This window comes from Dama dama, chromosome 3, assembly GCF_033118175.1.
Source record: "Dama dama isolate Ldn47 chromosome 3, ASM3311817v1, whole genome shotgun sequence".
Classification (NCBI taxonomy): Eukaryota; Metazoa; Chordata; class Mammalia; order Artiodactyla; family Cervidae; genus Dama; species Dama dama.
This window is the reverse complement of record NC_083683.1, coordinates 50,273,044-50,300,000: the sequence shown is the minus strand read 5'-3', so window position 1 is coordinate 50,300,000 and position 26,957 is coordinate 50,273,044. Positions and strand designations below refer to the sequence as shown.

Genomic DNA, 26,957 nt, shown 5'->3' with positions numbered 1-26,957 from the left:
AGCATTGGTCTCAGCAGAGAATTTGCTAAATGACCTGATGAAACCAGTTATGGCTTCCCACTTAGGTTTTCGTCTTACAGCTTTATAGAGTTATATAATGAAATAACGTGGACTTGCTGGGTAATGGAATTAAAGTGCTCTTGCACAATAAGTTCTGCATAACCCTCTCATTCATGAAAAGGTGCTCCTTGCTAGACAGAAACTTGCTGATTTCCAGTATTGTTATTTTTGTCTGAAGTTCTGTAAATACATGCTTTAATGTTATCTTTGAGAAATCTATGTAAATACTATAGTCTACAACATAGAGACTGTAAATTCTGTGTTATATATGTGCCTAGTGCTCTGTCGGCACTCAATAAATTTTAAGTAACAGAAGTGATACTCATAATAGCCAAGGCATATTTTTCTTCCAGGCTCGAGACAGGATGTGACTATATATTAATGAGACTCGGCAATACAAGCCACACATGAAAACTCGTCTCATTACTTTATAGTCATGCCATGTATGTTTTTTTTAACCATAAAATGACAATAAAATGATTTTTAAAATAACAATGTTTTGGATAAGTGACTTCTTGTCCTGATCTTAATCACTGTGACTAAAGCATTAAACAGCAAAGCAAGCTATGAAGAAGCAGGAGGGCAGCTACAGGATGAACCACGTGGATCATTTTGACCAAACTGTAATAAAGGAGGAAAGGTAAGGCCAAGGCCAGAAGAAAGTGGGGAGTTCAGTCATCTGACAGGCTTCACTGGACTGAGCAGGAAAGCAAAATGGGAAGGACCATGTGTGGGGATTAATGTCTTGGTTAGAGACTTTAGGGCCTGTAAAGTACTAAGGAAGAGAGAGTTTAAAGATTAACAAGTGCTGGGCTTAAACTATTAAGAGATCAAAGCTATAAATGCCTTTCACACAAACAAAACTCATGGGGGGAAAAGTGTTGAATTCTGGGGAGGAGCAAAGTGAATTAGATGTTGCTACGCAGAGAAGGGGTTTGGCCACCAAGTAGGGGACCTAACGGCTCCACAGAGGTGGAGCCTGGAATAAAAGCACATGGGCTGAACCACATTTGGTTGAGAAAGTTCCAGGATCCCTGGACTATAGAATACAGCTTCCCTAAACTCATGAGGAAACCTTTTAGCCTTCGCTTCTTAGGATTCATTGACTTGAATTAGTATATTATGCTGTTTACAGCTAGACTGTGAAAGATAACACTAGCCTGATTTTCAGGTTGACCCTTTAAACAAATTCACCCTTGCAGAGCTGTTGCCTGGGAACAGGCAACTTTCTGAGTTGTGCTTTATAAATTGGCATGGTTTGTTAAAATAGTGAAAACGGAGCTGAAAGCTGCCACCGTCTAACATGGAAAGCACAGTTTAAGTGTTGCACACAGTAAGTTCACTCTTGCACATTTCTTATTTCTGGCTCCAAACAGAAGCACACTTTGTGATGCATAATTACACTTTCAGTGGGGATATTCTTCTCCCTAAATTTCATGGATTTCTTTTCCCCACTGAAACTCGACTGAAAGAACTAAAGTGATTAAAAAAAAAAAAAAAAGGTGGATCTATCAAAAATCTAAACATTGGCTTTAAATTGCTGGCCTTCAAAAAAATTCTTTTTACTGTGAAATATAACACCACATACAACTAAGCTCTTAAAGAATAAAGCATTATGTGACTACCGCCCAAATCAAGTAGACCTTGGTAGTCCCCCTCCTTCCAAGGGCTTAGTCCTATCTCAGTCACAACCTCCTCCCTCTCCTGCATCAGTGACCACTTTCCTGATTTTAAAGGCAATCACTCTTTTAATCACACTTGCTCACACTGTCTCCCCTTAAAATCAGTTGTCCCGTCTGTGCTCCCGCTGTACTTATTTCAGCCATTTACTCCCACATGATATGTTGGTTTACATCTTTCTTGAGTTCAACAAAACACCCTTAGTCAAGCACTGACTTTGGGGTCTATCAATTCTAGGTCTGAACCTGGCTCTAAGTATCTGTGTAACTCAGTGACAATTCTTTATGCATCTCAATTTTCTCATCAGTATAAAAAAATTATTAGTTTGATAGGCACAGTAACACAAATGTCTGACAAGGTGCCTGTCACAGCACAAGTTTAATATGCTATTGTACTAATCCTTTAGAAAACTGTGGTATGATTAAACCTGGTAATATGTGAAGAATCCAGTAATTCCTGGCACATAATAGGTGTGCACAGTTTAATGAATATGTTCATTAAGACCCTGAAAACGAGCAATCTTACATGCTATCACAGTATCAAAGTAGGAACTAAAAGTAAACTAGAAGCTCAGTGAGGGACTATAAATTAGTACACTCTTCTCAGAGAGCAACATGGCATCATCTATCCAAATTAAAAATGTGTATCCTGAGATTCAAAGTAACCTTGTAACACAAACAGATTCAGAGATAAAGTCAGTGTTCATTAAAACACTGCTTTTAATAAAACTCCAAAATGTAACTTAAGATGTCCATCAACAGAGGAACACAACATAGCCCTTATAAACTAGAATATAGACATCAGAATATGTCTTTAATTTATTAAGGGGTATAAAAATACAGAACAGTTTACAGACTATTATGCATGTGCTAGGGGAAAAGATTTGTGAAACCTATTTTCCTAGAGCCTTAGAAAGTGTTCTTATAAATGCTCTGGAGAATCTGGGAAAAATAACTTTCTGATGATTCTTTCTGTAGAGAACAATCAACTTAGGAAAACAATGGATTTTAAACTAAATGTAACTTAAGAAATTATACTTTGTGTATACAATTACATCTTAAAATTTTTTACAGGGAAATAAACACTCTTCTAGGAATCAGTCCACAGAAAATAATCTGAAATGGGCATTACCTGTGTATAAGGAGGCTTACATCATTTATATTAGTGTAACTTATATCTTACTAATTTCATTATTTAGTAAAAACAGCTTAGTACCCAATATTGGAGGACTGGTTCCAGTAATGGTGTATCTGTGTAAGTGATACTATATGGATATTAAGAACCATGCTGCACAATAATTTTTATTAAAATGGAAAATTCTCAATACATCAAGTGAAAAGGATGTTACAACAGTTATGTGCAATTTGATCAGTGTTAATAGTTGTTACCTTTAAATGGTAGGATTAGGGGCTATTTTTCTTACTTTTCCCCTCTTCAGATTGCTTTTTAATTTAGTAAAAGCATTTCTAATTTCCTACAATGATTATATAATTACAAAAAATGCTATTATAATACATGCTTATAGCTAACTTCAAGCTTTCTTTACAACCTGGACATTTATGGAACTATGATGCTAGTCCAGCTACTTTGGTGCAAATCCAAGAAATACTGCAACCCATCTGAAAAGTTAAAATGAAGTGTAAGTCATCATTTCCCAGGAATCTTAATAAAACATTAAAGACACTACTGTGTTTATCAAAAGAATTTATTAGAAAATATTACATACTACATATCTGTTTAAAGAGTATTGTTTCAGTAGACAGCACTCCATCCTCATACTACAAACAATGTCTCATGGACCATGGAGCAACCACTGTGCTTCTGAAGCTACATCTTTTGGATGGAACATTTAGGCAGTACATACTGTGGCCATTTAAAGGAAGATAATGGAAAAACTGTCATTACCAGAGGGGAAAACAATCCAAATTTTTGGAATGTTAAAATAACAAGTAACTAATTTTAGTCTCAAAATTCTAGGCATCACTATCGCCTAAAACATCAGTCAATGTGACTAGTAAGTTAGAGGGACCATGGTTTCAAAGATCAAGTTAATACTGAATCTTCATATATAACGAGAAATCTGCAACCCCACAAAATGTTTTTAAGTTTGTACACATGCAACTTAATGTAAATTTCTGATAAAAGAATGGGGAATGTTAAAAAGCAATGTATTCTTTTTAACATAAAGCATGCACTTTCTAATACATTCTTAAATATTTCAGAGTTGATTCTAGTCCAGTAATATTCTTATTTCAAGTGCAGTCTAACCAGTACCCCCAATCAGATACAGAGTACATATCTGTTTTTCAAAAATTGTGTATTAAGAATTCAATTAACTCATGGTACTGCTACCAAAGATATGAGACTTTAACTCTTGACCACATCATTTATTTTTTTCAAAACTTTTAAACATGTTTGCACAAGCTAAATGGTATAAAGCAAATTTTAAACTGTCATCCAACTCCCAAATCTCACTGAAAGAAGATGTAGGAAAAATATGTTGTGTGATTAGTCAACTTAGGCAATTTGCTACAAAATATTCTAAGTGTGAACTAGCTTTAATTCAAAATCGAAAGTTCACAGAACTGTTTTTTAGAAACAAAAAGTTCTAAAACTTTAGAGTCCAAAACCAAAACAAATGAGGAGGTGTGTGTTGACAATTGAAACACTGTCTTAATACTTTATTAGAAGAAATATACTTCCAAAACTCTTGCCCCATCATAATCTTAACATAAACTTTTAATTAAAAAATATATATAAATCAGTAGAACACCATATTACAAACGCCCAGAAATGCAGAATAAAGATCAGAAACTGCTTGGAAGTATTTCTAACACTTTTTGGGATTATACTCATAATCAAATAAAGATTATGAAGTAGTACAATCATTACTGGGGCCAACATTTTAAAATTCGCCTATCGAAGCTAGCACCAGGAAAGTATTACACACATAAACTGAGAAACAGATAATCTTTACTTCAGAAAAGCACAGTACTGGAGTATCGCTTTCACTATTTACCTAGCATAATGGTCAGCCTGTCTCACTGAGGCATATATCTATCTTTGCGCCATTAACATCTGATCTGAAATGCTTTCCAGTTACTTGGTATCTATTGAAAATTGTTACTGGAATGAAAGTTTATCATGGAGTTAACCCATTTTTTCTTCCAAGATGCCAAATAAAATAATAAGGCTAGAACATTTTAAACTTACTTTTAATAAAAATTAATATATTCTAGTACTAAAAAAAAAAAAACAAAAAAACTCAATCTCTAGCCCCTGAAAGCCTAAGACTCCATTATTTAATTCCTCTCCTTTTTCCAAAACACAGGTTTTAATGTCTAGAATTTTGTAAAATGGTTACCAAATTAACACTTTATTCACTGTAAAGCATTTGGAGATTTCCCAAGTGTAAGAAGAATTTTCATTAGTGATTAACAGATGATCAACAACGTGAAAGCCCCTGAAGCAGATATCATGATTTTATTTTGCCTTAGACCCAAGGAAGGGAGGGTCACGACTTAAAAGCAATTCTCCAGTTGGCACAAGCAGTATACCATTTCTGATGAGCAGAAGATATTAAGGAAGAACGTAATTTTTACAAGGTCAACACTTTTTCCAAACAGGTCTTCTAAATTCAACAGAGCTGAGACTGCCAAAGTTGTAAATGTAGCAAATCAAACTGCTTCATCTCAATTGGGGAAAAGAAGGCACAAAAGAAAAACAAGCAGCATAACTTTTATTTGGTGATACAATAGGTGAACAGTGTTCTAAAGTTCTGAACACTGAATTTTACTCGTGATCATATCTTCTACCTAAGCAATTTATTCAGATGTGTGCTTTAAAAATACACATTAAGAACCCCGCAATTGGTATGTTCTGTTATTAGAAATATTCTTCATGGTAATACATTATTTATCTTTCTATAATTAGAGAGAAAAATCATAAGACCATTTTTTATTTCTAGCCTGACAGAATAAATGTATTATATATATCTCTTCCAAAACCAGTGCACTCTGAAGTTTCTAATTTATGCACTCCACTGTTCAAATCAAAAACCTGTACATCTTTCAGTATCCACAGTATAACCCAGTCCTAGTAAAAATGCATATTCCTTTAAACCCTTTACTTTCCCTTGAATTTTATTGGGGGGGGGGGGATGGAGAGGAGGAAAAGATATAGATACTGCGGTGCTGAACTATATTTATTTAGAACAAAACATTATATCCTACATTAAAAAAGATAATTTTATCAAAACCAAATTTCAATCACAGTTATGTATGATTTTCAGTTAAAGGTACATGTTGAAATTGCACTTTGCAGATATCTCGTCAGTGTCCGTTCTAGTGCTCCCCTTTCAGCACATGTTTTTATCAGCAGACATAGGTTCTTCCAGGGTTTTCTTTTGGCTTCCCTTCCGTGAATATTTGTATTTGTCTACATAGGCTTTAACCAGATTTGCCACTTTAGTAGAATTTACTTCTCCACTCTTACTATGACATACCTATAAAAAGAAGACGGAATATTTTTTCATACTTAAAGGGATTAAAGGGAAAGTTCTCCGTAGCCCAGACACCTACAAAGATTCGCAGAATTGGATTGGGAAGAGAAGGGGAAAGGAGGAAATACAGGTGTTCTGAGGTGGAGAGGGAGGTGGGAGGGGGGATCGGGATGGGGAATACGTGTAAATCTATGGCTGATTCATGTCAATGTATGACAAAACCCACTGAAATGTTGTGAAGTAATTAGCCTCCAACTAATAAAAAAAATAAATAAATAAAATGCAAATGATGTAAGAAGGAAAAAAAAAGGGAAAGTTCTTTGAAAAACAAATACCCCAGAGACATAATCAGACATTGTTACATGTTTTGTATCGCCTATAAGGTATATGTTTCATTTTCTCAAAAGGTAAAAAAGCTGATTAGTAGAAGCTACCTCTTGCTATTTTAGTTAGATTTAATGAAGCATGTCTTTATTAAAACAGGAATGTTCAACGTCACACGCCCGTAACCCCACCAAAGCCGCAACTTACTTTGTCTACCGCTTTCCGTACAATCTCTTTATATTCTTCCTTGGTGATATCTTTATTTTGATAAAACGGCTTAATGGCCAATTTTACCTCCTGTGCTGCTTTTTCTTGAATTTGCAGTTTCTAGTAAGAGGAAAATGTGTAATTATTATTTGCCAAATCACAAACTTTCAAAAAAATTATTTAAAAATATAAAATTGAAAACACTGCACATTTACAAGAAACTGTTCCAATATTAGCATCATAAATACAAAATAGTTATTTACTAACACAAATCAAACATTTCTAAAAATAAACAAGAAATACAGCCAATAATTCAATGGGCACCAACGTATGTAGAGAGAATTCTTTAAATTGGAATTTAAGACTATCAACAATAAATTCCCTTTACCACTTATACAACAGAAAACTGTTATTTTTTTTTTTATCATAATCATATGCAGAATTATGTAGATTGCTCTCAACTTTGAACTTGCCTTGTCTGTCTTCGAGCTATCTGCGCTGGCTTCCACTGTAACACTTACTTTGCTTTCTGCCAATTTTACAGCAGCATTAGAAGCTTTGCTGTGACTTGATGACGCAGTATTACCAGAACTTGGTCCCTGAACTGTTCCCATATTTCCTGGGGCTGCTGTCGGAGCAGGCAAGACTGGTGTACTCATGTTACTACTTACATGAGAAGCACTAGGAATACCCTGTTTTAAAGAGGTATCATCAGTTAATCAATTATTTGTACAAAATAAAAGACATTTAGTTACCTATTAGACATTAAAAAAAGAAAAAAATCAAGGCAATTTAATGCTTAAGTACTTAGGAGAAATGTGTGGTAATTTTTATCTAAAGGACTGAAGAAAAATGAGTAACATTCTTAAATAGAATCCCATCACGTCATGATGACTTTTAAAATATATATGTATTGTAATGTTCTGACAGTAACACCAAAACCAACAAAAAGGAGAAAAGCAGCATTAATAACAGTATCTTTCCTGTAAGTATCTTTAAGGTAGGTACCCCACTTTAAAGATAGAGGAAAATAAGACAGTGAAGTCAAATGGCTTGCTGTGAGTTGACAGCAGAAAAAGACATAAGATCCCAAATTCCCACTTTCTGGCTCTTTCCAACTATATCCTGCTGCCAGGAACCTATAGAATTTCTGAGATATAGACATGAAACAATAAAGCAACACAACCATTACAAGTTTTTATTCAAATTTACTATATGCCCAAGAGGCACTTCTTTCTTTTTAGCACGACAAATTCCTGAAAATGAAACACATACGGTAATGCACAATGAACAACTTTATCTGGTGTCAGTCTGAGCAAGGCAACACAAGCTTTATCACAGTACCCAATCACAGCAAGTTCCCACCCCCTAAAGTCCAATAAAATAGGGACATTTTTTCAAGTGTCCATCACATGACTCTAGTTTGCCTCATAATTTGGTTTTCTTAAACTAACCAAAAAACTTGTTTGGATATCAGCACCAGCAAACATGTAGCTTAGATTTGATAACATGTATTCAATTCATTTTCTTATTTGGGACTGGGAGGTTGGGAAAGGACAGTGAAAGAGGGGTTATAAAGATTTACCGTAAGTCTAATCAAATAAGCCACTGTATATGGATATCCAGCAAGAAGCCCTTCCTTGAACATCCATCCCCAATAGCTAGAAGTTTACAATGGCGAACGTCAACTACACTTGAGTGGCTGAAAACATACCTGCACCTGCTTTCCATCCGGCTGTGCAGCCATGTAGCTGACTTGCTGGGATGGCGGGGGAGGGGGCGGGGGTGGCGGCAGTCCCTGAGATACACCGCTAGGAGCCGCCACCTGCACGAGAGGTACTCCCGTGTGCAGATGCAAGGGCAGCTGAGGATGAATGCTGAACGGACTGCGCTGGATGTTCATCAAAGGAGCAGGAACACCCACTGGATATGGAAACATGTTCACAGGCTGGTGTGCACTCATGTGCTGCTGCATTGCATTCATCTGTGGCTGCATCATGTTTATAGGTAGCTGAGAACCATCACCTTGTTGGTTTGTTTGGTCTTTCAGGTTAGACTCTATCAAAAGAAAAAGACTTATGAAAAAAATCATGTTACAAATTTCCTTAGAGAAACAAAGAGCCACTGGTTACTGTAAAACTAAATACCAATTAACCTAAACCTATCCAATTATTCAGTTTAATTCTGTCATTCCCAAATAATGTGGGATGACTTTCTAACTGAAATAAACATTCAACTAAAATTATCTTTAAGAATGACTTCACATCATAACACTGGGCAGCACAAGCAAAGAATCAGCAGCTCAAGAAACTTACTAGTTAAATAATCATAAATTTTAATTACTAACTTAGAAGGTTAATCACTTTTTAAAATCTTCAACAGCTCTTTTCTTACAAAAAGTCAAGTCAATGTCCTTAAGAAAAGTCAAGGAAGGATACATCTTTTTTAGCTGAGCGACTTATTAAACAACAATCAAAAAAATTCAAGTGCACACATCCAATATAAATGAAATAGAATTTAAATCCTGCATAGAATTACTTCAAATCCTTCTACTGTAGCAAATTATACATAAAATATTTAGGTCTTTGGCAAGGTTGGGGGCAGGCATGGGGTGAAAAAATAGATACTGAAGTGTTTATTACATAATATAAAGTGAGGTTCAATTTAGCATAAAACTATAAACAGAGATCACTTCAATTCATACAAATTAGGTGTTAAATTTATAATCTCTTTCTTCAAATAAAAGTGTTGATAAATAAACATGTTACCCTGTTCAGCTGTTTCCTCGTCTTGTCTCATCCATCCAGACTGTGGGCCTGAAGAACTCCTCCCTCGTCTCGAGTAATAGTTCTGTACATCTGCTGGCAGAGTCTTTCTCACAGCCCAACTCGATGCAGATGTCCACCCCGACCTATCGGCTGGTGTATCAAAGGAGAACTCTTGCTCACTTTTCCGTTTATAGGGTTGCTGCTCCACAAATTTGAAAGTCTCATTCCCTGAACTATTTGAATTCCCTGAGAGGGGTTTTCGGTTTTGCCACCTGTTTTCATTTTGATCTGTATAGGCAAAACCACCTCTATGGTTACCTCTACCACGGTTACCTCTACCACGGTTAGACATCCAAGCTGAACTAAAGTTTTTATTCCAAGAATTCCCTGAATTCTCATTTCTATTTTCTTCCCAATGAGAATCTTTTAACTTTTCTGGATTTCTGGTCCTCGGATCAGGCCCAGAATTTATTTTTTCTGTTACCCAAGTGGGACAGTCATTTCTATGTTTGTCAGAAGAATTTGAATCATCAGCATCTGGACTGATGTCATTTTTTTCTTTTCTCGTATTTTCATTCTGTTTCTCTGAGTCACTCTTTCTGTATCGATCATTCCCTCGTGGACATCTCCAACCATCGTTTGCCCATCTTTCTTTCCATCGAGGAGAGTAACTGTTCCTGTCATTTCTACCAAATGATGAACCCTTACATTTTGTTCTAGATCTTGATGGTGACCTTGACCGTGATCTGGATCGAGACCACCTTCTCATTCTCCTTTCTCTATCTCGGTCTCTTCTCGACCCATCTCTATCACTCTCTTTTTCTCTGCTCCGGGACCTGGATTTTTCTCTTGGGGAGGAATCTTTCACTCTGGACTGAGATCTTCTGTTCTCTCTTTTTGGGGAGAGTGACTCAGATCTTTTGCCTTCCTTAGCACTATCTCTTTTTGGAGACCGAGACTGAGATCTCCTCCTTTCTCTTGCACTATCCTTTTTGGGGGACTGAGAACGAGATTTTCTCCGTCCTCTAACAGATTCTTTCTTAGGAGATGGTGATCGAGACTTCCTGCTATCTTTTCCAGTTTCTCTTTTGGGAGACGGAGACTGAGACCGCTTCTTTTCCCGGGCAGTGTCTTTGTTGGGAGACCAAGTTGTAGATGGAGAGTGAAATCTAGATCTTCTCGTACGAGGCTTTTTGGCTTTATCTGTCACATCTACTGGGTTTGCAGATGGTTGAGATACAGTTTCAACCTTTTCATTTGCAGGATCAGAAGATGACATATTCTTTTGGGAACTGTGCTCCACAGAATTTTCATTTACTTGTTTAGCATCAGCATTTACAGATGGTTCGATTTCGGATTCATTTTGGTCACTGCAAAATGAATCACATTCCATAGGTATCATTTCGTTATTATCCTCACTAAAATGCTTCTGAATCAGTGCAACGTGTGTTTTAGGCAATTCTGTAGATCTGGGATGTTCAACCAAAGATTCAGTCTTTTCTTCTAAAGATTTGTCCAATTTGGTGTTAAGATTTTTTTTTAATAAACTATTTTCAGAGTCTTGAATACTATTGAGAGTTTCATTCCCTGAAGTATCACATGTTGCAATTATTTCTGCATCTTCATTTTCAACATGCCCAAGCAAATGAACCTCTAAACTCTCAATAGATTTTCTGTCCACTGCTTGTATAACTCCACCCTCAGAAGATTCTAATTTGGGACTGTCAATAAGCTGTTCTGTTTTTACTGTAGAATCTCTACGATCAATAATATTTACTATAGAACTCTCCATAACTTTTTCTTCATTAACTATTGATTCCACATTCTCAGGTAACTCACCTAAGCTTGATGCGGGTTGGTACACTTCAATTTCAGATCCTGAACATGTAAGAGAATCATTTGGAGCATGATCTATACATGTATCTGCTTTTATTTCTGATTCTGAAGGTTCAGCTATTGGGTCTTGATTTTCCAATGGATCACTTCCTTTTTCGGAAGTACTTGCAGAAATCTCACTTTCCAGACATAAAACATTAACTTCTATACCTGTATTCTCAACTTCTTGAATTTCCTCCCCCCCTCCAAATAACACAGGAGGATCTTGGGTACCAGACTCAGAATGTAAAGTTTCTACTCTTTCCTCTGTATCATGGGTCTCAGCACATTCTTCACTCTCTTTTAATGGCTCACTGCAACTTCTTAAGCCATTAGCAGACTCATTTTCTACATTTATCTGCACAGTGTTAATACTTTCTACATCTGATTGGTGTTCTTTCTCTAACTCAGGTGGTATGTCAGGTTCTGCTACTTCTTCATCAACTGAATCACTGGAAGATGATTTTTCAGGGGTAGGCACAGAGCTTCGAAGTTTCTTTTTCAATAAGGGTAGTTTTCTTCCTCTTCTTACAGACTTCCGTTTTGGAGCCTGCCTTGTTTTCTTCTCTGACTCACCTGAGGAGGAAACACTTACAGATGGATTATTGTTATCTGGGGCATCACACCCAGAAATATTTGATACTGGGGATCTCTGAGACTGACTGACTGGTTCAGCTCTTGTGTTACGTGTAGATCTTCTTGTAGGTGTTGCTGCTGCAGGTTTTCGTCTTGATCCTCTGGTGTTTGAGGTACCAGAAGTTTGCTTCTTCTCTTCCCCTTCTTGAGTATGTGCTAATGCATAGCCTTTGCAAGAAGTACCTAATAGTATACAAAAAGGAAAAAGTAAGTATATGTTTCATCAAGTGATAAGAATTGACAGAATAAGCTATATTTTATTTTAAAATATGAATAAAATAGACATCTATAACAGAGTAAAACAAAATATACTTGTGAATCAAATTATTAATAAATGCATAGCTACTAACATCAGAGTAATACCAGTTTTTGAAAGCTACTGAAATGAGTTATCCCAAGATTTGAATCCATGTGGGCAATTTTATAGTGAAAAAAACAAAAGAAAATTTTTGGTCTGTTAATTGCCATTTGCTTTATGAACCACTATTACCTAGGCAAAAGCAGGACACAACAGCTATCCACAAATAGTAAAGACTCGAACTATTTGTTCACAATTCATAGGAGGTATTACTTCTAAAAACCAGTGGTTTGAACCCTGAACCTCTAAACAGAAAGGAAACTTCTAATCAGTTCCTCAAAGACACGAAGTTGTAATTTCTTAAAGTAAAAGGACTTTCTAGTTGCAACAATTTTAAAGTCAAGTCACTGTACAAATATTTATAGAAATATCTAGGACTCATTATCCATACCTTATTTTACAGCATTTCTAAGTCATCAAAACTTATACTTTTCGTGAGACTGAAAGAGGCTTAGTAATTTTTTTTTAACTAGAAAGAAATTCAAAAACTTTACCAAAATTTTCTAAAGATATGGTACTTGTTGGAAGAATAGTTCTTGGCAACACAGAAGAGATGAGAGGAAGGACTTCTATTTCAATATTGCAGGGTATAAAACTAATTCTGAAAATTTAAAACAAAATAAAGACATTTTTGTTTAAATAATAAAACCCGCAATTTAAAAGTATTAATTTTCCAAATAAGCTAGAAATATTAAAATATAGGTGCTTAAATTATTTTTTGCCAAACAACTAAAAATGTAAATTCAAGGTTACTCATAGAAACCAAGATGGCTACCAACTGGCTACAAAAAATAAAAATATAAAAAACCTTCTAAAAGCATGCTTTTTCAATAAATTAATAGCAAAGTGTTATCAAGGGCAATTTAATATATAGTAGTTGATTCTCATTTAAATAAGTTAATGCAATTATTTTGTCAAGAATTTTAACTTTTTTTCACTACTTTAAAAATAACCAACTTGGATAATAAAATGTAGATAAATAAAATACACAAATGAAATGTACAGATTTTAAGTGCATAGTGTGATGATTTTTGGCCAATGTATAAATATACCTGTATAACCACTACCCCAAACAAGAAATAGAACATTTCCAGCATCCATAGCAGTCCCCATCCTATGTCCAGGCAACCAAAAAGATAATTGAGCTCAGTTAATCGGATCAGGTTTTAAAGAAATTAGCAAGATCAAAGGGGAATCAGTCCATAAATAAACAAAAATGTAAAAAAACTGAAGGAAAGCTACATCACTTGAATTTTGAATTTTTTTGTTAGATTTATGTTTTTATGGCATATATCAAGGCCAAAAATATCAAAATACATTTTTAAAAAGGAAAAAAGAACCACAACTGATTTCTATTGCTATGGTATATGCTAAAATTCCTCAATCTGAGGATGATGGTTCTTCAAAGTTCCCAGGATCCCTCTGGACCTGCAAGACCCCAGTTACTGCAGTCATACCAAGTCCTCTCAGCTTGTTCCTACTCTGACTCATATTTGTTCAGTCAGGTCTCCTAACAAAAGACTATTTCATCCAGTCTAAGGTGAGATTCTGGAGGATGAAAGAAATTTGAAAAACAATGTGCATCTTGCACATAAAAAATATACAGCTCTAAGGGAAAATTTCATATTTTACATATCTGGACTTTGTCTAATTTTACTTATTTATATTCCACTGTTACTCCTAGAGAATGAAGGCCCTATGCAGAACTCCATTACAGTGATATATAAAAGTTATAGGAGTGAATACAAAACTCTGGCAAGGAACTTAATCTTTACGTAGGAGCTTGACTTAAGTACATATCATGTACCTAGCAAGCAATGTGCTAATATTTTCAGGGCTTACACTAAAAGAGAAAAGGCTGGGCTATATAGAGAGTCATGAATGCCAGGGCAAAGTAGGGACTTGATCAAGCAGTTGTTTAGAATAACAGTTTGGAGATGGAAGTGTCGTAACAAAAGCAATGCTTCAGCTAACAGCACACATGGAAGACTGGAATGGAGGAAAAGATAACAGAATGCTATTACTAATAATGAACCTTGTTGTTTAGGTGTTCTCGCTGTTAAGGAAATCAAATATTTACATTATTAAACAAACAAATACAATATTCTTTATTTTTCAAGGGGTTCCTTAAATAGAGACCTTTCATTAGGCATCTGAAACACCAAGATTTAATTAAACAAACTTTCTTAGAAATATAACTGTTGAATATCTCTGCATATAAGATATTACTATCTTATGCACACATTAGCATTTAAACATTTTAGTAAACAATTTTTTTACCTTCCAATTCCAGGTAATGTATCAGGAAACCATGACAATTCCAGTTCCTGTCTCTTCTGCCTAATCAAAGCACTGACTTCATTGATTTCTATAAATTCTGTACTAAAAGATAAATTTTAGATCCTCATCAGAATTCCAAAATTTTAAGTTCAGAATAACAACTGGGTTATATCATGAATAACAAATTTTAATACCCAGCATTATAAGTCACATTAAAAAAAAAGAAACTTTTTCTATCTAAACACTTTTCAAAATGGACCCATTCCTAAAGTAACTTAAATTTTTATATTACAAATAAAAATGGAACTAATCTGACTTGTGACCACTTTTAAAAAGTCAATTCAGACTAATATTATTAGTATTGAAAAAAAGAAGTAATACTATTTCTTTCCCATGAACCAAAGCTGCAAACAGCAGTTCAAGCTGAAAATTCTAGATGCAATAGTTTGCGATCTAAAACTACACATAAAACAAAGGAAGAAAATAAAGGAGGCATGGTTATTTTTAAAACCCAAACTAGGCAGAGTTCAGTTTTTTAAAAGGCTACTCAACTGTAATTGTTTTCTTTTGGTACCTTGCCAATCTTTAAAGTTAAATCACAATCTTAATCTGTCTTGTTTATTCAACCAGCTCCATTATTTTTAAACCTCAACTTAACCTTCAAATTCCACAAATATCTACACAGCATCTATCATACAGTCACAATGGATTAAAAAATGACTGGGTCTACTCTTAAAGGGTACCCCCATAATTTAACAACTTAACAACTAGCCTACTTCTCTATCGGATACAAACCTTGTGTACAACTTAATTTATTATTAAGGAAAAGGAAGCCCACTAACAGTCACTGAATAATAGACGGTCACAAAATAAGGCTCTCTTTATTTGCCAAAAGAAACAAAAACAAAAAACAACATGGGCTTTCATAATGTTGTTGAGCCAAGTTTAAATTTCTACCAAAAGTTAACTGCAATAAACAAAACATCAAATATAAAAATAGCATAAATTAAAAGTAAAAAGTACTAACCAGTAAGCCGTATAGGCAAGAGAAGACTCTCCAGTGTGACTGGGAGAAAAGACATCGGAGAAAAAACTCCTGAAGCGCTGATTCGTACATGGATTTGATCCTCGAGGCTAGAAAAGTAAGATGAGATTTTGGTGAAACAGCAAATAAAACCACTTCCATAATAGGTAGGACATAGTTAAATATTTTGATGTACCCGAGGGACCAGAGTTGTGTACCAAACAACCATAAATTGTTATTATCTAAGAAAAATATTTTTTCTTTATTTCAACAAACCTTATTTGTCTTTATTATTGAATTTTTCTTTCCTCCCATTTCATTGTATTTAGAGTTTCCTGTACAAAGACACAAAAAGATTTTGCCTTAATTTTTATTTTAAAAGGTTTTAAACCAGTACTGATACTGGCATATTGACAAGAGAAGGTTAAAATATGTATAAAAATTGAATTTAAAATAATAGTACTTGCATTTATATAATTTTTCCAAATGCTAGTTTTATCTTGTTAAGCCACAGACAAAAGGAAAATATAAAAGGCCACAATACAGAAAACTAGAGAAGCATGTAAAATTGCTATGCTTAGGGTACTAAGCACCAAAATTTTAGTCAGTATGTTCTGACACTTATGTGCAAACTTAAACTGTCTTGAAATATTAAGCATATAAAAGAAATAAAATTATTTAGTATCAGTAATACACTTAAAATGTCCTTTCCAGTTACGACCTAAACAACAGGTACTATTAACTCACCTCAAGTAGGAGTTGACCAGGGGAACTGAAACCATCAGCCCTTGTCAACCATAAAGTACCATTTAATCACCAACTTCAATACGTACCCTCACCATCCTCCTCCAACCGTACGGAATTAGGAAAAGTAGAATTCTTGATTAAAACAGCTTTCTACTATAGCAACGTTTTTGGTTGCATTGCTGACAACTTATTTTTTGGTTTTACATGTCCATTTCTATGGATACATTCTCCCAGGTTAAGAAAGATAAAGTACAAATAGCTCCTGCTAACCACAAAAACTGTTAAAGATTACTGCTCTTGGTTTTTCTTTGCCATCAAGTCTGTCTTATTAGTCATCTCCACCTATGAATACACTTGTCTGCAATAAACTGATGCTGGTACTGCCGTTGCTCTCTCCTCAGAACTCTGGGTAAAGTCTACAGAACAAACGACAACTGGTCTTTCAAACTCCAGCCAAGCTTTTCTCACAAAGGCCAATCTAACTTTGTTCAAAATAAATTGGCCTAACTGGGAGGCCAAGTTCCTGCTACTGCAAGATCATAAGTATTTTGGGTTTCTTTCATCAGTCCAGTGGGTAATAGCCTACTTTCTACTTAACAGCATACTAACTTTCTGTTAAGTTACTATACAACAGCTGTTTGGTTTCACGCTATTACTCACCTATCACACATGTCCCACCCAGAACAGCTGTAACAAATGATATTTCATATTGGGGAGAGGACATTTTCATATTGCCAACATTCGCTGGATCATCAAAAGAGCAAGAGAGTTCCAGAACACATCATTTCTGCTTTACTGACTATGCCAAAGTCTTTGACTGTATGGATCACAATAAACTGTGGAAAATTCTGAAAGAGATGGGAATACCAGACCACCTGACCTGCCTCTTGAGAAATCTGTATGCAGGTCAGGAAGCAACAGTTAGAACTGAACGTGGAACAACAGACTGGTTCCAAATAGAAAAAGGAGTACGTCAAGGTTGTATATTGTCACCCTGCTTATTTAACTTATATGCAGAGTACATCACGAGAAACGCTGGGTTGGAGGAAGCACAAGCTGCAATCAAGATTGCCGGGAGAAATATCAACAACCTCAGATATGCAGATGACACCACCTTTACGGCAGAAAGTGAAGAAGAACTAAAGAGCCTCTTGATGAAAGTGAAAGAGAGTGAAAAAGTTGGCTTAAAACTCAACATTCAAAAAACTAACATCATGGCATCCAGTCCCATCACTTCATGGCAAATAGACAAAGAAACAGTGGAAACAGTGACAGACTTTATTTTCTTGGGCTCCAAAATCACTGCAGATGGTGACTGCAGCCATGAAATTAAAAGATGCTTACTCCTTGGAAGAAAAGTTATGACCAACCTAGACAGCAAAATAAAAAGCAGAGACATTACTTTGCCAACAAAGGTCCGTCTAGTCAAGGCTATGGTTTTTCCAGTAGTCATGTATGGATGTGAGAGTTTGACTATAAAGAAAGCTGAGTGCAGAAGAATTGATGCTTTTGAATTGTGGTGTTGGAGAAGACGCTTGAGAGCCCCTTGGACTGCAAGGAGATCCAACCAGTCCATCCTAAAGGAGATCAGTCCTGAGTGTTCATTGGAAGGACTCATGTTGAAGCTGAAACTCCAATACTTTGGCCACCTGATGCGAAGAACTGACTCACTGGAAAAGACCCTGATGCTGGAAAAGATTGAAGGCAGGAGGAGAGGGGGCCGACAGAGGATGAGATGGTTGGATGGCATCTCCGACTCGATGGGCATGAGTTTGGGTAAACTCCAGGAGTTGGTGATGGACAGGGAAGCCTGGCGTGCTACGGTTCATGGGGTCACAGAGAGTCGGACACGACTGAGCAACTGAACTGACTGGGGAGAAGAGTGCCGATGGAGTTCCAAGAACTTATCTTCTTACCCCTCATTATACATTTAAAAGATGATACTTATTTTTTAAGTGATTAAAGAAGCCAGGAATATAGATTTTTGATAGGTACCCAACCACAATAAAAAATAACAATTTCCTTCAACTAGACAAAGAATTGCTACGTTGTAGGTACACTGTAGTTTTTAAGCCCTAAGGGTGCTGAGTTGTTCTCAATCAGGTTTTTTCACTCAATACTGAAGGAGTACATACAGTTTACACAGCATTCCTTCTTCACCTGGAAGCCTTTGTCGGGAAGCCACCACTAGATGAAATGCTCTCTATGGGAAGAACTGTTAAGTTTTCTGGCCAATGCTAAGTATGAAAATCTAGTCCCAAAGCTATTTCACATATTTCTGGGTAATTCTCAGGTAATTATCGAGCAATTCCAATTGTGGATTTGTCTAAATTGTGGTTTCCTAGAGGTCATTTCACATGTTCAGTTACTAATCTATCCTTTGGACAACAGTGATACATCATTTCTTTTTTATCAAAGTAATGCATATTCATACTTTAAGAAGCACAACAGCACTTCTGGACTTATTTTTTTTAAATTACAGCAGTCTCACTCTTAATTCAGCTCCACCAAAGAACTCATCACATGTTCATACTACTCTGGGCTTCCCTGGTGGCTCAGAGAGTAAACAGGGAAACCAGGGTTCAATCCCTGGGTCGGGAAGATCCCCGGGAAAAGGGAATGGCTACTCACTCCAGTATTCTTGCCAGGTGAACTCCAGGGACAGAAGAGCTGAAGGGTTACAGTCCACAAGGTCACAAAAGAGTTGGACACAACTGAGCAAGATATATACTACTCTACCGTGTTATTTTTGGTTTCAGATATTGCCCTTTTTAAAATTTTTTTTCCTCCAGAAGACAGACTTCTCCTCCACAAATGTTTTTTAGCTGTACTGTGCAACTTGAGGAACTGACCCCACCAGGGGAAGCACAGAATCTTAACCACTGTATCACCAGGGAAGGCTCCAAATGTTCTTTTTGATATATCAACATGATGTAAACAATATTGCATTATCATAACTATATGAACATTCTCAGCTAGGCCATGTACTGAATTACAATTACTTTTTTTGTACAACTTCTTCCTTTTCCTATGGTTGATGATGGCTTTTTCTTGTTTTTATGTTGTATTATCTGTCATTAATTGAACTAACTCTGCAACAAATGTAAAGATCTCTTAATACATTCAAATACATCAATTCATCCATCAGGTTTGCTCCTCACTCTCTTGGAAACACCTTTCCTCTGTCCTGTTCCAATTTGAACTGGTAACTCTCTAAAAGCTGCTGCTCAACTGTCCTTCTGTGACTGTCCTCTATTATCTTCACAATCCCCCCTTTTCCTGGGTCAGAACTCATTTGCTTATTGTTTTTTTTCTCCTTTTCTGTTTCTTTTAGGAACTCATTTTTCTGAATCTCACATTGTTTCTTTGTTTCCTTTCTCATTAAGTGACACAGACAAATCTTCCAGTGTAATTATGAGAAAGGATGTTTGAGAATGAATTTTTAAGCTCTTAATGTATTTAAAAACGTCTTTATTTTGCCCTAACACTTGACTGACAGTTTGGCTGTATCTCACATTTCTAGGTTAATAATTATTTTCCCCAGAATTTTCAAGGTAGTGCTCCACTGCTTCATCTGTTATTGGCAACATTCTTTTATACATGGTCTATTTTCTCTCTCTAGAAGCTCTTCAAATATATGCAGAGTCTAGAATTCTATCAGTGTAGCTCATTCCTTGTTTACAACTCATCTTCCACTTACATTCAACTTTTTAAACTTCAGCTATAATATTCTTAATTTCCAAAATTTTTCCTTTTTTAGTCTTTTCTTACCTCATTAATGAAATAGTCCTTCTCTTATCTTTGAGGATATTACTTTTCAAGTAACTCCCTGTTTCCCAGCACTGGGTTTGTTCCGTCAGGTTCCTTTTCTTTGCCTGTGTATTTATCTTTATTACCTGGAGGCTCCCTCACTCTCTGGTGGTCCTTGACTGTTTGTGGAGCACTATGACACTGACTGAGAACAATGTGGATGCATGGTCAGTGCCTTTCAATGGGTTTCACTGTAGGGTGATAAAGCAGAGAGACCTGGCTATTTCATTCAAAAATTTCCAAATGGCAGTATCTCCAAGTCTTCTAAACCAGCGACAGTATTCTGGAAGATATCAATACCTTCTATCTTCCATTTTGGGAACAAGCAAGACTGCAAGAGCTTTGGGAAATGATCATGGATAGGGAGGTAGAGACCTCAACATTTGTTTGAATTTCCTTCTCTTTACTGTTGTTTCCTCTACCCTCATTCGTGCTAGAGTTTAAGCTGATTTAATCACTCATTTAGAAAGTAAGCCTCCTGTTTGCCTGAGTAGACTCCCCTTACCCTATTCAGCCAAAAATCTGCAGGATAAACTGCTCCTTTAATTTTAACCAATTCTGTTTTCAGCACCATCCCATACACCTGCTTTCAGATATAATGTAGGTCCCCAGACCAAAGACTAAGGTTCTAAAGTATATGAACTGATTTGATTCAAGAATGTCACTCTCCATGAGAGGTTTGGGTTTCAGCTTTCTACTAAGACAGTTTACTATTAATATGCACGTCAAACAACCATTTTCAAGCTTCGATTTTATGGACATCTTTCATCAGCTGTCCTTCTCTTCAGTTCTGTTTTGTTGCTTAAATTTTTATTTTGATTTCTTTATGGTCTTTTCTGTAGGGTTCTGAGAGGGATCAGAGAATTAAACAACTGCTCAACCTGTTATGCTTACCTGGAAACTTATTTTTTTTTTAATTTAGTATATCTGAAAAGATGTTTCAATGACAACATCTTTTCCTGCAAAACAAACCAGTATAATAAAGGCTCTGATCTTAGAGCACAGTAGTACTTGGCAGGTACCCAATTAAAATTTGATTAATTGATTCCAAATTAACAGAGCCATAATTGCATGGATTTAGTATGTACCTAGGGAAATAGTCCATTAAGAAATGTCTTAAAAGGGGATACTTTTTATAAACTTATCAGTTATAAACTATTAGCCCAAACCAAAGACTATTATGTTCATTCCAAGAACAAAGTATATAAAGGAGGTTAAAATAAAAAAGAAGCATGGAAACTCAGTTATCTAGTATGACTAAAGAATGAGAGTGACATTTTCTTATCAGATTTGTCAAAAGGTATGCTGTTTAATGGTTTACAATACTTACAGTGAGACAACACCATGTTCACTAAACGAAGAAAGTAAAGTTTATACAATTTTATCAGAGTCACAGATGATTTAATAGAAAAACTAACACAAAACCCAAATGACTCAACTTCCAATAAAAATATCTATCAGACCTGCTGGAGTTTTAACTAATGTTATACTAATAATTTCTAATCCAAATAAAAGAACTTCACAATTTCATACACTCTATTCATTAGTTTTAGTACATATAATATAAATATATTAACCTAAAGGAGAAAGTCACACATGAATGTTCAAAGAACAGCCCCTGCTCACTTTGAAAAACTTGAAAAAATTAGACACTAACCCTCACTGCTTCTGAAATCTATCATAAAAAGACAATATTTCCTCAAGAAGTTCTTTCATAAAAATAAATTTAAATTATCCTTTGGGCAACCATGGTTCCTGCTCAGTCTAACTGGATAAATACATTAAATGTACTTAATCTGCACAACTTCCCACTAACTCTACCTTCACCATACCTTTCATCTTAGTTCCTTTCTCAGTTCAAATGCCTACATTTAAGAGTCCAAGGTTGACATAATAAAAGCTATATATGACAAACCCACAGCAAACATTATCCTCAATGGTGAAAAACTGAAAGCATTTCCCTTAAAGTCAGGAACAAGACAAGGATGTCCATTCTCACCACTACTATTCAACATAGTTCTGGAAGTGTTGGCCACAGCAATCAGAGCAGAAAAAGAAATAAAAGGAATCCAGATAGGAAAAGAAGAAGTAAAACTCTCACTGTTTGCAGACGACATGATCCTTTACATAGAAAACCTTAAAGACTCTACCAGAAAATTACTACAGCTAATCAATGAATACAGTAATGTTGCAGGATATAAAATTAACACACAGCAATCCCTTGCATTCCTATACACTAACAATGAGAAAACAGAAAGAGAAATTAAGGAAACAATACCATTCACCAGTGCAACAAAAAGAATAAAATACTTGGGAGTATATCTACCTAAAAAAATGAAAGACCTATATATATATATATATGTATATATATATATATATAGAAAACTATAAAACACTGATGAAAGAAATCAAAGAGGACACAAATAGATGGAGAAATATACCGTGTTCATGGATTGGAAGAATCAATATTGTGAAAATGGCTATACTACCCAAAGCAATCTATAGATTCAATGCAATCCCTATCAAGCTACCAATGGTACTTTTCACAGAACTAGAACAAATAATTTCACAATTTGTATGGAAATACAAAAAACCTCGAATAGCCAAAGCAGTCTTGAGAAAGAAGAATGGAACTGGAGGAATCAACCTGCCTGACTTCAGGCTCTACTACAAAGCCACAGTCATCAAGAAGTATGGTACTGGCACAAAGACAGAAATATAGATCAATGGAACAGAATAGAAAGCCCAGAGATAAATCCACGAACCTATGGACACTTTATCTTCGACAAAGGAGGCAAGGATATACAATGGAAAAAAGACAACCTCTTTAACAAGTGGTGCTGGGAAAACTGGTCAACCACTTGTAAAAGAATGAAACTAGAACACTTTCTAATACCATACACAAAAATAAACTCAAAATGGATTAAAGATCTAAATGTAAGACCAGAAACTATAAAACTCCTAGAGGAGAACACAGGCAAAACACTCGCCGACATAAATCACAGCAGGATCCTCTATGACCCACCTCCCAGAATATTGGAAATAAAAGCAAAACTAAACAAATGGGACCTAATTAAACTTAAAAGCTTTTGCACAACAAAGGAAACTATAAGCAAGGTGAAAAGACAGCCTTCAGAATGGGAGAAAATAGCAGCAAACGAAGCAACAAGGATTAATCTCGAAAATATACAAGCAACTCCTGAAGCTCAATTCCAGAAAAATAAATGACCCAATCAAAAAATGGGCCAAAAAACTAAACAGACATTTCTCCAAAGAAGACATAGAGATGGCTAACAAACACATGAAAAGATGCTCAACATCACTTATTATTAGAGAAATGCAAATCAAAACCACAACGAGGTACCATTAACACGCCAGTCAGGATGGCTGCTATCCAAAGGTCTATAAGCAATAAAAGCTGGAGAGGGTGTGGAGAGAAGGGAACCCTCTTACACTGTTGGTGGGAATGCAAACTAGTACAGCCGCTATGGAGAACAGTGTGGAGATTCCTTAAACAACTGGAAATAGAACTGCCATATGACCCAGCAATACCACTCCTGGGCATACACACCGAGGAAACTAGATCTGAAAGAGACACGTGCACCCCAATGTTCATCACAGCACTGTTTACAATTACCAGGACATGGAAGCAACCTAGATGCCCATCAGCAGATGAATGGATAAGGAAGCTCTGGTACATATACACAATGGAATATTACTCAGCCATTAAAAAGAATTCATTTGAATCAGTTCTAATAAGATGGATGAAACTGGAGCCCCTTATACAGAGTGAAGTAAGTCAGAAAGATAAAGACCAATATAGTATACTAACACATATATATGGAATTTAAAAAGATGGTAACGATAACCTTATATGCAAAACAGAAAGAGACACAGATGTACAGAACAAACTTTGGGACTCTGTGGGAGAAGGTGAGGGTGGGATGTTCAGAGAGAATAGCACTAAAACAAGTATAATATCAAGGGTGAAACAGATCACCAGCAGAGGTTGGATGCATGAGACAAGTGCTCAGGGCTGGTGCACTGGGAAGACCCAGAGGGATCGGATGGGGAGGGAGGTGGGAGGCGGGATCGGGATGGGGAACACATGTAAATCCATGGCTGATTCATGTCAATGTATGGCAAAAACAACTAAAATATGTAAAGTAATTAGCCTCCAACTAATAAAAACAAATGAAAAAAAAAATATATATATATATAAAAATTTTTAAAAGTATGCTGTGCATTCCTAGAGAAAAGAAAAAAAAAAAAAAAGAGTCCAAGGTTGCTTCCTTCTGGCATGACAGGTTCATTAGTGCCCCTAAACTTTGAGACAATTACTAGTAACATTTACAGATTCTCTTAGTTTTCTAATGAGGCACTTTGTTAATAAAACAGTATCTAAGAAATCTCATAATTAATGCAAAAATTCAAGGTTAAAACTGAAGCTCTACAGCTATTCCTGAAGCTATGATTTACAAACTTTAGTCCAAGAAATAAAAAACTATTACCGATTACATTTCTGAAAGGATACATAAAATAATCAAAGTCAATTGGTCTGCTAAGTAGGGAGCAGACATTCAGCTCTTTATACAGAGCCATTAGAAAAAGGCAGTAATTTGAGTTACAAAGATTGTAGACAACCATGAAGTGAGAGGCTTAAGGTGAGTAACAAAATCATGCTTTAGCAATATTCTGTAGTGAGAAGAGGCATTAGATATGGAATAGAAGACTGGATCAAATTCTGTCTGCTCCAACTCTGTGATCTGGCCAAGATATTTAGCCTTTTAAAACGGTTTTAAAGTTTATAATTATGAATGATTTTGAACATTCCATAAAGTATTAAAAATGACACCTACGGAACAGATTTAACTATTAACTTATAGTTATTTTCCCTTTATATTCATCTCTTTGTTTCTGCTGTTTGTTACAGGCATAGATCAGTTACCTTTTTATTATAGGGTAGTTATAGCCAAAGATAGTCAAATACTAAGTACTTAACTACCATTACTAACTTGATACTCTGGAAAATGCCACGTAGAAAACAGAATCACTATTCACAACTTAAAAACTTACTACAAAAAAAAAAAAACCCACAAAAACAAGCTAATATAGTATATTTCATTGAAGTTTATTTTAAGAACTTGAATTATTTATGTACCACTATGAGAGGAAACTGGCCAATTAAACTCTCAGAGTACATTTTTTTAAATTACAGAAAATTTCAAACACAAAACAGAACAGTATAATGAAATCTGATTATACCCATATCCCAGTTTCCACAATTATTAATTCACATCCAGCTAATTTTATTACTACTATCTTAAGTAATTTTGAAGCAAACTATAAACATCCTATCATATTCATACATAACTATTTTAGTAGATAACTAACTTTAAAAGATGTGTTCTGTGGGGGAAGATATCAATAAACAAAATACATCCAATAATTCCTTATTACCAAATACCTAATGTTCAATTTTCTCCAATTGTTCATAAAGTTATCTTTTACTTTCCTTTTACAACATATTAGAATAAGGATCCTAATAATCCAGTTGTGACTGATTGAACATTTCCTTCATCTCTTTTAATCTACAGGTTCCCACTCCCACTTCTAAACTCCCTTCAATTTTTTGACAGAAGAAAACAGATCATTTGTCTGTGGTCTCTACGTTTTGCTGATTGTATCTCCTTGTTGTTACTTAACATGAATCTCAGTCTCTGTATGTCTTATAAATTAGTAGTTAGATTTCTTAACTGGATGCAGTTTTGTTTTTTGGGTTTTTTTTCCCTTTCATCACACTATTGCATACTTGTACTTACTTCCATAAGGAAATGTTTAATAACAGCTTCCCTGATAGCTCAGTTGGTAAAAAATCAGCCTGTAATGCAGGAGACCCCAGTTTGATTCCTGGGTCAGGAAGATCTACTGGAGAAGGGATAGGCTACCCACTCCAGTATTCTTGGGCTTCTCAGCTGGTAAAGAACCCTCCTGCAATGTGGGAAGGAGACCTGGGTTTGATTCCTGGGTTGGAATGATCCCCTGGAGAAGGGAAAGGTTACCCACTCCAGTCTTTTGGCCTAGAGAATTCCATGGACTGTAGAGTCCATGGGGTCGCAGAGCTGGACACAACTGTACGACTTTCACTTTCACTTACTGATCACTGCCTAAATGCTGTGATGTTCATTTACAAAATGGTGATGTTCAAATTCCATAATTTTCAATTATTTGCTGAAATATTTCTATAAGAAACGAACTTTCCTTACCTTGATGTACATTTTCAATTACCTTGATGTATAGCTTATATAAAAAAGGCAAGTTAGATGTTTGTATCTTTCTTTTCATATATTGGCTTTAAAAATGAGTCTAAACCAACACAATGTTATAAAGCAATAATCCTCCAATTAAAAAATAAATTTAAAAAGTGAGTTAACTTCCTAGCATCCTCTAAAATAGACCAATTAGTCTGCTTATTTATTTACTGATGAGGTAGAATGATGAACTCATGAACTTTGACAAATCTGGCAGGTTTCAATGACTGTCCCTCTTCACAGTTACTGAATATTATTATCCTTTTTGATGCTTAAATTGTTCCATTTTTGGCTACAGGGAACCCAATCTATTGTTGATTCTTGTTGAATCTATAGTTGATTCTTGTTCAATGTATAGTTGATGCCTGAGACTTTT

General features: G+C 35.5%; 1 protein-coding gene across 4 annotated transcripts in view; it reads right to left on the bottom strand.

Moving 5' to 3' along the window:
* Positions 1-3,427: 3,427 nt before the first annotated feature.
* The window catches only part of SCAF11 (SR-related CTD associated factor 11), an 86,203-nt gene continuing 62,673 nt past the window's right edge, over positions 3,428-26,957 (bottom strand). For 2 of the 4 annotated variants that reach the window (XM_061129441.1, XM_061129455.1), the window contains 9 exons: positions 15,990-16,048; positions 15,717-15,823; positions 14,690-14,791; positions 12,904-13,010; positions 9,541-12,234; positions 8,487-8,830; positions 7,246-7,464; positions 6,773-6,892; positions 3,428-6,244 (listed from right to left, as the gene is read on the bottom strand). In XM_061129441.1, the coding sequence (XP_060985424.1) occupies positions 6,098-6,244; positions 6,773-6,892; positions 7,246-7,464; positions 8,487-8,830; positions 9,541-12,234; positions 12,904-13,010; positions 14,690-14,791; positions 15,717-15,823; positions 15,990-16,048 (3,899 nt within the window). In that variant the 3' untranslated portion in view covers positions 3,428-6,097. The remainder of the gene's footprint in view (positions 6,245-6,772; positions 6,893-7,245; positions 7,465-8,486; positions 8,831-9,540; positions 12,235-12,903; positions 13,011-14,689; positions 14,792-15,716; positions 15,824-15,989; positions 16,049-26,957) is intronic. The other 2 variants (XM_061129448.1, XM_061129452.1) reach the window with 2 other exon arrangements.